General features: G+C 31.1%; 1 protein-coding gene across 1 annotated transcript in view; it reads right to left on the bottom strand.

The window, feature by feature from the left end:
* The window catches only part of LOC108733328 (fasciculation and elongation protein zeta-2), a gene marked incomplete in the record, with an annotated part of 36,287 nt that extends 21,475 nt beyond the window's left edge, over window positions 1-14,812 (bottom strand). Inside the window, 1 exon segment of the mRNA XM_025975993.1 lies at window positions 14,306-14,812. Within this exon segment, the coding sequence (XP_025831778.1) occupies window positions 14,306-14,745 (440 nt within the window).
* Window positions 14,813-15,298: the final 486 nt, after the last annotated feature.

The raw sequence follows: 15,298 nt of genomic DNA, 5'->3' as shown, positions 1-15,298 counted from the left end.
TAAAATAATTCGAAGTGGTCTGTATTCTGTCGAAACTGCCAGACGCGGATCGCGATTTCGATCTTTTTGGATCTCATCAGCGCGTCGCAGGCAGCTCCGACAGAACACAGACCAACTTTTACCTGCTGTCTTGTTGGAGCATACGTAATCCTAAAATGTAGCATCGTACTACAGATGGCGTTTACTGCGCCATTTGTAGTATTTTCTAAATACATAAATGTTCATTCACAAAGAAATACTAATTAAAGAAGTATTATTTGATAACTCGAAGTTACACACCGCAGTTCGAGTTATTGAAGTTCGACTGTATTTAGTTATATGCAAGAACATTAAACTTTTGATGACAAATAAATGAAAATAAAGGGCGTAAGCGTATTAGACATTTCTAGTACCCACATATTTTATTTTATAGGTTTTTGTTAGATCACCCAAGGTTCGCAAAGTCATCCTTCAAAGGAAAACACATTTGTACAATCAACTAACGACATAAATATTCAATAATATAAGTACTTTGTGAATAGCGCCTACTGGCTTTTCTGAAGTAGACATTCAAAAATGACCCTGATTTGAAAATGTAAAACACGTTTGGTAATAAAATAGAACAAGGAAACAGGAATTTCTGTAAACAGTTCTGTTTTCTTGTTGCATTTGATTACAAAAATAAAAGGATGAAAGTTTTCGTTTGAAATAAAAGTAACATCAAACTGAGTATTTTCTTGTTTGAACTGATATGTACACGAGTCGCTATACTTGTACAAATATGTATATATTTACCTACCTGTAAGAACTTCATTGACATACAATGCGTACCAACTCGTTAAAAGTAATAATATTACACAAGGAAAGAACCAGAATGTTGCGTGGACTGTCCATACTTGTATACATACATGTATATTTTCTTATAAGGATCGAAAGCCTCTTGAAATTGGTAACTTTGGATAGTGTCCTACATTCTACGCAGATAGAATTATCCACATTTTTTTCCTTATAAGTGTGTGTCCAATTAAATCAAGAAGTTTTAGAATTGACTGAGACTAAAGTTTAAATTGAACAGTACCTTCATGGAATTTAATGGTAATATCATTTTTGCTTTATCGAGTTAGGATTAATTTAGAGTTTGCCTAATACAAATACCAAAAATCATCACTACGATAGAGCCAAAATTTGATAGTCCAGTTGTCCTATTATAAGCATATTAATCTAATATGTATCGAACAATAATATTAATATCTAGCCCGCATACTATGAAAGTGAAGATGTTTTAGCTCGATATAATAGAGTTGCATATTGGAACCAGTCCAGAACAACATTCTGGTTGCGAGATTGTCCTGGACAGTTTACAGGAGCGCAGCAAAAATTTCTGAAAAATACCGTGGTATTTAACGTATTTTGATAATATCTCAAAAACAGAAGTCTTCTAGGGAAAACTGATTGAACTGTTTTTTTCCCCGTTAAATATTATTAAAGATAAGATTGATTTAATTATGAATTTATTAATTTCTTCATTGCCTAGAAAAAAAAACAAGTAAAGAGGCTATTATTTGTTTTCAATGAAAATTTATGATATAAGTAATACTTACAGTTTAATCAAAAACATGGTATAATTAGGTATTTGGGAAATTTTTTAGGAAAATTTCGAATAGCACAACCCCTAAACATATTGGTTGGAATGTTGTTCTCCACTAATTTTGATATCTAACTTAACTACATCAAGCCAAAACCCAACTGGAAGGGATCTTATGACCTGTGTTCCAATGTCCTTCATGTTAATTTCTTAATTTTTTAAACTTATTTACCAGTTCGGTTTTTACTGTTAAATTTACTATCTATATTTCAGATATAATAGTCGTTCGAAACTTCTTTTTTTTAATTTTAATTTAATCGTAAGTCCTAATTTCAGTTTAAGGACTTTCTTATACGGATACGTTCCTTTTGTGTGTTAGTAAGCATCATTTTAAAAAGCTTTAAACTCTATCAATTTATGCGCCACGTCTTTTCTTTATTTTTAGGGTTAAATCAAGTAATCAAGTCATCATTTGTTTCGTACATAAAACATTTTGAGGGGATTAATCGTAAACACACTTAATTTGTGTACAAGAAGTTGGTACACGTGCCATGTTTTATTTAAGCCCAAACAGTACCGCTTACATCCACTTAAAAGGAATTTTAATTGTTGGATTACGATCTCGCCTGCACTATAAATAAGTTTCAATTAAATGCTTTCAAGAGTAAGCTCGTTTCTTGTAATGTACATTATAGTTTATGTATTTAAGAGGATTGTGAAGTAAAATTGCCCACAAATGGCGTGCTAAAACAACACCAAACTCGTAACGAAAGGACCTTGTACGATCGGTCACCTGCTTTCTTAATAACGATCACTGACACACTTGTCTTTCTTTCTATGTTAATCAAACACGTGGGTGTCATATGACACATCAGTATACTGCTGCCTTATAGTTAGTATAAAAGTTTTGTTTACAAATGTTACAACATTTATTAAAATTTTTGCTAGGTGGACGTTATAAAAGAGAAAAAAGTTAATTAGTTACAAAAGTGGGTATCTGCAAATTTTATTCGCGAGTATAGAAGAAACTTGTTAATTAAAAGTTTACTGATCATAGAAAATCGCGAATTAGACTTTTATAAAAACATTTTTGAGAGCGAGTTGTCAGGAAAGTTTGAAATCAATATAATTAACAAATAAGTATCTTATTGTTAATGGAAATATGTTCGAAAAAACGGTTAATCATAAGATGGAGTTCCACATTTCTTCTTGAGGTGTTATGGTATTGTAGAAATAGGCAGGCCCATGCAAGAAATCACGACAGGATAAAACTTGATTTAAGCTTTAAAATTGTGGATTTCCAGTGACTTTTTCCTTTAGTATAGGTTTACTAACACTAATGTTTTTACATATTTCTACACTGTCTTAACCACACAGAAAAAGCAAAGAAATTACAAGATCGAGAAGCACACATATCAACCAATTTGAAGTGAAATTGTTACATATACGTATACCTTAATGGCACTACTTAACCAATTCAAAGCTAACTTTCTTATCACTTTCTCTAATTCAATTGAAATGCTAATTGCTCCGTAGTTTGCATAAACATTTCACAGTAGGCTTTCTGCATTCTACAAACACTTACTAACACATTAATTAATTAATTAATTAATTCTACTAGATATCCATATAAAGATGCGTATATGTACTTGTAATGTATAACGATTGCATTTTAAATTAATGAAGAGAAATTACAACTAGACAAACTTCTAGCATGGAAACGCTCTAGAAATGATTTATTTATTCTGAAACATTCTATATTTATTAAATTATATTGAATTGAATATATGTACACCAGTTGATTTCATCCAATAATTTGAATTTCCCATTTTTTGAAAAGAAACTAGCAATATCAAAAACCTTATTTTTTCCATCGTTTAGATAAACCAAATTCCACGAAAAATATTAGATTCGTACTTAAATATGATTTTTATTAAAATTAAAATTCAGTTTGCGTGACATTCTATTCTACATTAATGTGAGAATTCTTTCTTAATTGTTATCCACTGTTAATTACCTCAAATTAATGAGGAACAGTTGTTGCTTCTGTCACACCCTCGCCGAGAATCGAACAGTAACAATTTGAGGTAATTTATAGTGAATAAAAATTGAGAACGAATTTTCACATTAATATTTAATATTAACCATTAGGAATTTAAATTGTACTATATTCTACTTATATTTCTAGTTGATGCGTTTAATATTAGAACGATATGATTATTGTCCGCGGATATCTAATTACGATAAAAATCACTTCTTTCAACGTTGATGATCGTTCATAAATGTGCGAGATCGCGGATGCTGTTAGACAGTTGTTAACACAGCTCTTAACATCGAGGAAGTATAACGCTAGAGAGTGTGAAACATTAATAGGAAAGCCTATTGCGTGTACCTACTTATTAACAGCGCATTCTGTTTGTTGTACATTAGTGACGGAAAATGTATACAAACCAGANGCTTTTCCTTATGTACTGCTGTACCACATTTTTTAATGAATAAACTCTTAATGGTTTTAAGAAATTTAATTCATTAGCACAAAAACGGAATATTTACAAAATAAGTACAATGTAAAACTATCGTGAAACTAACTAACAAATAAACTAAACTAATTGAACGAAGAAATATATACAATGAAAATACTAAATGAAAAAGTGTATAAGGACTTGATTGGGTTGAAATGTGATGAATGATTTGAGCTGACTGACTGACTTACTTTTTGCCTGAATTAACTGTTTATATAAATGTGGAAGTAAATAGTTACAAAGTAGATACATAATTCACTGATGAATATATAATGTATTTGTAGCATAATAGATATAGCGAGCGAGACGACTGAAACTACCTTCATTTGGGAAAGCCAGATGAGGGTTGCAAATTGAATTGTAAAATGACCCAAATGGTCGAACATGACTATGAATAACTTAGAATTAAAAATGACAAATTTGCAAACTAAAATAAAATTTTATATCTAGCAATACTTGTTGCAAAAGGCTTTCATAAAACCGAACAATCTCTGATTGCAAATCACCAATATTGACGTATTCGATATGGTAGAAAATAATTGGACGAAATAGTGAGCGGGTCTAAATATCTACGTTCGGGTGTATAGTTGGTTGTATATATGTACATGTACGTATTAACGTATAGATACGTTATAAAATTATTGAAATCTGATATGTCACTAATTTCGCCAACACCAGATTAACCGAATAACTTATCACTCCCACAGATCTCCATTAATACACGCTCATTTAATCTTTACGATTAGACAATCAATAAAATTACATATTGTACGCCTCAACGTGTTTTGTTATGAAAATCAGTGTATGTATGCAACATTGGCAATGAATCTACGGAAGCAGATTTAAATTATTTTTTATTCTCTTCATTTAGAAAACTTATCGTTGGTTTTGATGACGTTATTTTTGTATATTGTGAGACAGAACTTTGATGTGGTTTCAAATATTTCTATAAGTATACATTTTTTCCATTTATTGTCGTTTCATTTTAATGAGGACGTATCAAGTTTTAACGAGAATGTAAAAATGAAAATTCTCAAGTCGGTAACCTTCCTTGAATAATTTATATGAGCTGAAAATATTAATCTTTCGTTGGACATGTGCTGAAATTTGGTGTCGTTACTTGTTCTTTTTCGAGTGAAACGTCCCACTCGTTTGGACTGTTTCCAGATCTTGCCATTTCTTTCAGTATTTATAATCCCAAAATAAGCGGCAACAATTTCGTCTGCAATGCAGATATATGAAAACATTCATTCATTTGCCTAGCATAATAATAGTCATTATACACGCTATTTGCCGTTCCAAACCGTCACCTAAAATAATAACAGTGGAGCTCCCTTAAACAATATAGACATGGAAAACCGTAACAAATGTTACATAATTGGCACCTGCATACTTCTTTGTAGGTACATATTTGAGCTTGATGTGCTGACTTTTTTCAGCACAATGCTAATACGGTGTAAACTCTTTATAACGTCACTCGATTTAACGACAAACTCCTTAAAACGTCGAAATTGCTTGAGTTTGGTTGGTTTACATTGTTTTCTATACAATATNATGAAAATGAAACACAGAAAAAGCAAACAAATTACAAGATCGAGAAGCACTCATATCAACGAATTTGAAGTGAAATTGTTACATATACGTATACCTTAATGGCACTACTTAACCAATTCAAAGCTAACTTTCTTATCACTTTCTCTAATTCAATTGAAATGCTAATTGCTCCGTAGTTTGCATAAACATTTCACAGTAGGCTTTCTGCATTCTACAAACACTTACTAACACATTAATTAATTAATTCTACTAGATATCCATATAAAGATGCGTATATGTACTTGTAATGTATAACGATTGCATTTTAAATTAATGAAGAGAAATTACAACTAGACAAACTTCTAGCATGGAAACGCTCTAGAAATGATTTATTTATTCTGAAACATTCTATATTTATTAAATTATATTGAATTGAATATATGTACACCAGTTGATTTCATCCAATAATTTGAATTTCCCATTTTTTGAAAAGAAACTAGCAATATCAAAAACCTTATTTTTTCCATCGTTTAGATAAACCAAATTCCACGAAAAATATTAGATTCGTACTTAAATATGATTTTTATTAAAATTAAAATTCAGTTTGCGTGACATTCTATTCTACATTAATGTGAGAATTCTTTCTTAATTGTTATCCACTGTTAATTACCTCAAATTAATGAGGAACAGTTGTTGCTTCTGTCACACCCTCGCCGAGAATCGAACAGTAACAATTTGAGGTAATTTATAGTGAATAAAAATTGAGAACGAATTTTCACATTAATATTTAATATTAACCATTAGGAATTTAAATTGTACTATATTCTACTTATATTTCTAGTTGATGCGTTTAATATTAGAACGATATGATTATTGTCCGCGGATATCTAATTACGATAAAAATCACTTCTTTCAACGTTGATGATCGTTCATAAATGTGCGAGATCGCGGATGCTGTTAGACAGTTGTTAACACAGCTCTTAACATCGAGGAAGTATAACGCTAGAGAGTGTGAAACATTAATAGGAAAGCCTATTGCGTGTACCTACTTATTAACAGCGCATTCTGTTTGTTGTACATTAGTGACGGAAAATGTATACAAACCAGAACAAGAAGTTTATTTTTCTGGTAAATATTTTTTAGTAGTAAAAAGTGTGCAGTTCGACTGTATTTAGTTATATGCAAGAACATTAAACTTTTGATGATAAATAAATGAAAATAAAGGGCGTAAGCGTATTAGACATTTCTAGTACCCACATATTTTATTTTATAGGTTTTTGTTAGATCACCCAAGGTTCGCAAAGTCATCCTTCAAAGGAAAACACATTTGTACAATCAACTAACGACATAAATATTCAATAATATAAGTACTTTGTGAATAGCGCCTACTGGCTTTTCTGAAGTAGACATTCAAAAATGACCCTGATTTGAAAATGTAAAACACGTTTGGTAATAAAATAGAACAAGGAAACAGGAATTTCTGTAAACAGTTCTGTTTTCTTGTTGCATTTGATTACAAAAATAAAAGGATGAAAGTTTTCGTTTGAAATAAAAGTAACATCAAACTGAGTATTTTCTTGTTTGAACTGATATGTACACGAGTCGCTATACTTGTACAAATATGTATATATTTACCTACCTGTAAGAACTTCATTGACATACAATGCGTACCAACTCGTTAAAAGTAATAATATTACACAAGGAAAGAACCAGAATGTTGCGTGGACTGTCCATACTTGTATACATACATGTATATTTTCTTATAAGGATCGAAAGCCTCTTGAAATTGGTAACTTTGGATAGTGTCCTACATTCTACGCAGATAGAATTATCCACATTTTTTTCCTTATAAGTGTGTGTCCAATTAAATCAAGAAGTTTTAGAATTGACTGAGACTAAAGTTTAAATTGAACAGTACCTTCATGGAATTTAATGGTAATATCATTTTTGCTTTATCGAGTTAGGATTAATTTAGAGTTTGCCTAATACAAATACCAAAAATCATCACTACGATAGAGCCAAAATTTGATAGTCCAGTTGTCCTATTATAAGCATATTAATCTAATATGTATCGAACAATAATATTAATATCTAGCCCGCATACTATGAAAGTGAAGATGTTTTAGCTCGATATAATAGAGTTGCATATTGGAACCAGTCCAGAACAACATTCTGGTTGCGAGATTGTCCTGGACAGTTTACAGGAGCGCAGCAAAAATTTCTGAAAAATACCGTGGTATTTAACGTATTTTGATAATATCTCAAAAACAGAAGTCTTCTAGGGAAAACTGATTGAACTGTTTTTTTCCCCGTTAAATATTATTAAAGATAAGATTGATTTAATTATGAATTTATTAATTTCTTCATTGCCTAGAAAAAAAAACAAGTAAAGAGGCTATTATTTGTTTTCAATGAAAATTTATGATATAAGTAATACTTACAGTTTAATCAAAAACATGGTATAATTAGGTATTTGGGAAATTTTTTAGGAAAATTTCGAATAGCACAACCCCTAAACATATTGGTTGGAATGTTGTTCTCCACTAATTTTGATATCTAACTTAACTACATCAAGCCAAAACCCAACTGGAAGGGATCTTATGACCTGTGTTCCAATGNCGACACCGAAGGGACTACTCATATTTGGTCGTAAAAACCGATAGTCGTAATAGCCGGTGACGTTGTTATTAAGTACTTAATACCTATTATTGAATGTGTGATTAATATATTCATATATAAAATAAAACTACATTTTATTTATTTTACATAAAACGTATTATAAAAAGACATTACGTACATATAATTATCATTTTTCTGTATTAATAAAACTTGGAATTTTAGTCTATTTGGAACACTTCTGTCGTGCGTACAGACTTTGTAGTTCACATTTAATTTTAATTAATGTATCATCATAATTTCCCTGCATATGAAACTGTTCATTAGAATAAAAGACAATTTTTCGTAATACACTGACAGCATTGAGACCATCATTTAAAGTTGGCACTGTAAATTGTTCTTCAGTCTCTTCCTGTTCGTCATTTTCCTCTTGAACTTCCTGTACAGTATCATCTTCCGTAGCTGGTGCACAAATTGCAATAAAGTTATCTACATCAATAAACTCCTTAGCTACAGTAGCAGATATTCTGAGAATTACGCTAGACCCTAAACTCGACACGTTTTTGTTTACTTTTGCCATCTTAATGGTCATTTACTGTACCAGATGTGGATACTCTTACCTATTCAAATGCTTACAATACAGTTGGTCGTTCTAACAGGTATAATTTTCCGAAAAAATCAGTTAAGTGTAGTCGCTTAAAGAGATATGTCGTAATAAGCAATGTCGTAAAAACCAGTGTTTTTTATAAGGCGGTCTAACAGAATTAAGCCGGGACTTATGATTTTGGTCAATATAACCGGTATGTTGTTCTAAACGATGTCGTAAACGGTTTTGACTGTATTTATAAGAATTTTCATGCTCTAACTACAAACGCAAAAAAAATACGAATACTGGTAAAACATCACCATCTCTCATAAAATTATTAAAACGTTTTATTCAAAGATCGGGTCTCTTTTGATATCCAGTATGTAGACGTTTAATTAGAATATCTGATTACAATGACCAATATTGACGTATTCGATGTGGTAGAAAACAATTCAGACAAAAAAGTGAGCGGGTCTAAATAGTTACGTTCGGGTGTATAATTGGTTGTATATATGTACATGTACATATTAACGTATACGTTATAAAATTATTGAAATCTGATATGTCACTAATTTCGTTAATTAAATACGAATATTAAACATATCTTTGTTAAGTTGGGTTTTCCTATTCGGAAACAGAATGACCGTCAGATTAGTCCCAATAATTAAAAATCCATAATATGATATTTTACTACTGCGCGGAACGTAGCCCTCATTCAATAATCAATCACTGAAAACAATATAAAAGAGACTTTCAATGATACTTAAAAATTCTTGGGCATGCCAAATATTCGTTTAAAATTCAATTAGGATTCGCGAATTTCTGTTACAAGGTTGATGTCACTGTTAAACGAAGGCTATGAAAAAATATAAAATGCACGGAGTGAAGTTTTGGTGATAAATAATTAATTGCAGAACTACTTAAATATGTAATTATATTAAATAATAGACGATGTAGATTCTCTTTAACGAAACACAAGGGAATTACATATAGGAATATTGTATAGAATAGAACTATAACTGAAAGTTTAACGCTTACGGTGCAGTTATGATGATATATACACATTAAGAGGGAAATTTTTGGTAACTATATTGTAACAACATTGTAACGTTTTTTTGTTACTTTAGTACGATGACGGAAAATGCCTCTTTTCCATCTACCCGCAAAATTAGTCGTTTTATTTATCAATCATTACCTTTCAAAAAAAATAAGTCACATCTGCAGAAAAAAGGTCGATTAAGCTTTTATTTCTTGTTTAGTCAGTCATCCTGAAAAAATGCTGAAGTTATGTAGCTATACGTATTGGTCATTGAACTCTCTGGTATTTTTTTTTAAAGTAAACCACAAATATAAGCATTACTATGCAGTATATTTACGCTAAGTAGTAACTTAACATATGTTAACTATCTTGTATACGAGAGCGATCAATACATTCAATACCTAATTATCAGTATCTATACATTATTACATTTTTTATTGAAAATCATTTGGGTTATTGACAATAATTTACATCACTTAAGTCACTTAAAGTGCATTAATCGTAATAAATAAAAATTAAATAGTAGCAGTAGATTTATTTTCTTTATATTTTGTTTATAGTTACTGAAACTTTCAAGGGTGTAGTTATTGCTATTTTATTAAAGCAAACCCAAATAGGAGTACTACCGTAGATATTCCAAAAAATATTTTAGAAAATCCATTTTAGTAAAAATCTTATAGTTTTTTATTCTTAGTTAAGCCTGGCTTCCGATTTTGGTCCCATCCTAAATAAATTAAGATACGAAATAAGAACGATGAAATCCAAATGATGTCTCAATAACATTCTTATACAGAAGAATTTTGAATAAGAGAAAGCATCGTGTAACACACTAGAACTTCTACGCAGTTGTAACAACCAACACATTAAGATTTTATCACATTGCTTCAGCACGGTTTAAGAATTATAGCTGCAGCTTGATGAATTTCTAGAAACTCTCTGCAATTCATAAATGTATTGAGAGATCAGCAGTTTGTATCAAAAGTAGCATACTGTAATAACATTTTCATAATATTATACAAATCATTCCGTGTGGTAATTTTCACTTCAGAAATAGAAACGGTTTGTATTTGTTTGTGGGTGTGGGTGCTATTAGTCGTAAAGCAGATGGGATATGGATAACAACAACCTATAAATTTTTAAATGAGATATGTGGGCCACTATGTTATTATTACGTATGATTCATGTTAATAATTATCTATAAAAACATTGTTATTGCACTTTCTAATGACAAAACTAGATGTATTATATGTAACAAGTTGCTAATGCTTATAGCTATATTTTAATCCATTTATCTCTGGTGTATGATCAGAATTCTTTGTAGGTTTATGACATCAGAAGCTACAAATTTTTGGTTAACGGTTCATGAAAACTATTTCTAAATTTCTAAATGAATATGTAAATTTATTGGTAAGATTTCGTACAAACTACACAATTGGTTGTAAGGAGTAGTTACGTAAAAGTAAAAAAAAATAGNTGCTGTTTGAAACTCGTTTGTTCCCCATTCATCGGTCTCCTCGAATTGTGCGAGGGGTGCTTCGAATTTTAATTCTGCCATCTTACTATCCCGCATGACGGCCTCCTCACAACACAACCGACCGCACCATACTGCAGCGAATCACACGGAGTCACACGGAATCTACGGAGGAGGTCGTCAGGCGATTCCATATCCCCAGCTAAATCGGTTGTCGGAGATGGAACGGAAATGAAAATGTTCCGACTTTTTTGTGATAAGGGAGGACACATTGTGACAAAAATGCAATCGTTTATCATCATATTTATAATTAAATTAATAAAATAATTCTCTAAAAATTATTAAGGGGATACAACACGAGACGTTTATCAATAAAATCGAAAATGCAAATTGTATGCAAAATAAGAGTCGATGTGGTAGAGAACAGCAGGAAAAGGAAATGAATAATCATACCATCATACGTGTTTATAATTGAAGAGAAATTGCTAATAGAAGGGGTATTTTACTTACGCATTTGCTAATGTGTGGTAATTTCCTTCGTTGTTTAAGCAGACAAATGCTATTCAACAACATTTTGAACAATTAATACCTATTAAGGGAATACGTTATTTAAATAATGACGACATCAACAGTAACATTGGTCAACATTTTTATGAAGCATTGTTAAAATACATTTAATTACCAATAAAAAGAAAATATCAGAATAATCTTTTTTAGCAGAAATGATGTTTAGAATTTAATTCTGTTTAGGATCCTCCATAGCTCTAAAATGAATGTGCTGGTCTGGTCTCTGCTAGTGACCTGGTGAGCATGAAATTTAGTGCAAAAATCGTTTCATCTAAACCGGTCTTTCCCTCTGTATTGTGCTTTTAATATCTGAAGTTTTCTTGGAAACCATGCACAAGAAGAAGCTGGTTGATACTGAAGAGCTACTAGACCGTGAAAGTCAATTTATAGTCTGCACGCAATATAAAGCGACATCGAAAAATAGACGATGAAATTATACGAAAATTGTCCCACCATAAAGGATAATGATAGAATATCACAAAATATGGAGCACGGAAAACTTAAATTTTATGTTCCACACCGGTGCTTTAGTTTATCCACTTTTATTTTAGATTAATAAATTATTAGATACTAAAATGTAAAAAAAAATTATTTTGACATCATGTGGATGAGAAAATATTGCTGAGTTCATGGTTTATTTTAAAATGAAAAATAGGAGACTAAGTATATAAAAAGTATAAATTGGTATAACGTCATATTGTTTCGGGAACCACATATGCTGAACCCATGTGGTGTGAAACCGCAATTTTACGAAGACACGAAAGCACATGTGAATCAGTTACTCCAAAGCAGTTTCAAGCAAATACAGGAGACTACTTAATAATGAGGAGTAACCCTATATTAAAATATAAGCGGAAAAATACGTAGTTTTCAAAATTTTGTATTAGAGTTAAATTATTTCTTTTTTCAAAAGAACCTAAGAGCTTTTCGAGCTTCCAACTGCTTTAATTATTCAATTTCTTGTAAAACACCACCCTTGAAAGTAATTGGGCTCTAAATAAAATGTAGTTAAAAGTTTTTCAAAACAAAACAAACTATAGAAACGATAGCAGTATTTTCGACTTAAAAATTAATTTTTAGAGAATGCAGTGTAAAATTATATTTATCACTTATTTTGAAAGGTCACCCTGGTACGTGATAACATCGTTTATTGTTAACAAAATTTGAACTGATGAATAATATAGTATGCGGATTTTATTATTAGTTTTCGTAGATATTTTTAACAGCTGTGGTAAGTAGATATACGAAGTGATATAATTTTGCTACTAGTACTAAAGGTAGTTGTTGTACAGAAATGAAGATTGATTTTCTAACAGTCGACTTTAAAGACTACATTAATACCACTAGCAAAACAATAGTACTTTCCTTACAAATATGTATGGATTAGGGAGAATTTGTTGATAGAATGTTGCTACAATTAAACATTTGTTTGATAATTTCCATGTTACTCTATGACTATTTACAATACAAACCAATATTGATTGCTTTTGATGGATGTCCTTCATTTTCAGCTCATTTATAAAAAATAATACGTATTACAAAGAACATATTTTTGGAAAGATGCTAAAACGTTTTATTTTAACAAGTTCAAAAAACCAATTATTAGATCCCATTATGAGTAGGTACATGTAACGCTCATAAATAGATTTTGTTATGATCTTAACTGTTTACAACCATGTTCTTCTGCTTAATAACAACATTATTGTTGCCATAATAAAACGAACATTCGGTTTTGTTCTTATGTATCAGAACATGTAACTATTTGTAAATCTTTCGCCGAAATAGTTTATTAAATGGTTTAATTTAAATTATATTTAGCTAAAAGTGTATTTGTGAGCTGGATATTTTTAGGACGGAAACAAACTATTGAGTATGCTAATAAGGGAGACAAGTGTAGGTACTTTTATTGTTGTTATATAATCATATATGTATGTAATGTAATAATCAATAATTGCAAGGAAATATACATAAATGGTGGCGGGTACATGTACAAAAGGTCGACTTTGTTTTCTAAATAACTACCTGTTTCATTATGAAAGTTTCATGTGAAGTTAAATGCAAGGGTAACAGACTCCCCCAACAAGATGCCAAAAGTATTGATTTTATCCAATTACCCTCTAGTGCGCAAAAGCTTTGTCGTCTTTTCATCATGGAAACTAGGTGTTCTTATTATGTGTCATTGATGTAACAATCAATTTTTTCAAAGTTAATTTTATCTAAAATATAAAATTCTTATCTACTGTTTGCATACAATAATAAATAAACTCCTTAGTCTTATCACCAACTACCAACAAACCAGTACATTCTGTTTTCATTATCGGTAAATGAGATAAGGGCACAAATAATCCTTACATTACGTGTTTTCAGGGAAATATTATAGTAAAATAATTGCAATAGGTAAACTTACTGGCATTCGTTCATTATTTCTTCCTGAGATCTGACTTGAACAGGGGCTAACTTTTCCACAGATTCCTCATAATTTCCAAAACACTTGGTAATTTTCTCGTCAAAAGTATTAACCAAATCCTCTAACGATCCGGAAAATGTTTCGGTAAAATTATCTGCAACTGAAGCCGTGTCTCCATTCTTGATCAAGGTTTTTTGATTAACTATTGCGGAATTCAAGTTATCGTTCAACAAAATATCCTCATTAAAATCGTTCAGGACGTCATTTAAATCCTTATCCTTTTTATTTTTCTTCAAGTTGATGTTGTTCAATTCCGATTCGGATTTGAGTGTAACACCGGTTGTTGCTGTTTGAAACTCGTTTGTTCCCCATTCATCGGTCTCCTCGAATTGTGCGAGGGGTGCTTCGAATTTTAATTCTGCCATCTTACTATCCCGCATGACGGGCTCCTCACAACACAACCGACCGCACCATACTGCAGCGAATCACACGGAGTCACACGGAATCTACGGAGGAGGTCGTCAGGCGATTCCATATCCCCAGCTAAATCGGTTGTCGGAGATGGAACGGAAATGAAAATGTTCCGACTTTTTTGTGATAAGGGAGGACACATTGTGACAAAAATGCAATCGTTTATCATCATAGTCCAAATAAATCATAGAATAAGCTCAATTCAAAGCTCAGCCTTTTCGTTTCTTTTCATGCAATTCCTAAACAAAATTGAAGTTTGTAAATAAAGGAAAACTGCTCAACAAAGACTGAATATTTCGAAACAATACTGTAGTTTTACATAAAACTCATGGGCATACCAAGGGGGCAAGAAAGGGGCAGCTACCCCCTTGGATTTCTAATCTTAAATGTAGAAATGTATTAATCTCTTAATTTTTGTATCAGCTTTTAATGATTCTAACATGTACATTGTTTGCTCATTGTTCTAATAAAAATCTGTAAAAAGTCGTATCTTTAATCGTAAAAACTACATTTTCTTCATAC

This window comes from Agrilus planipennis, unplaced genomic scaffold, assembly GCF_000699045.2.
Source record: "Agrilus planipennis isolate EAB-ADULT unplaced genomic scaffold, Apla_2.0 scaffold12, whole genome shotgun sequence".
Lineage (NCBI taxonomy): Eukaryota > Metazoa > Arthropoda > Insecta > Coleoptera > Buprestidae > Agrilus > Agrilus planipennis.
The sequence above is the reverse complement of the archived record's forward strand: the minus strand, read 5'-3'. Positions and strand labels throughout refer to the sequence as shown.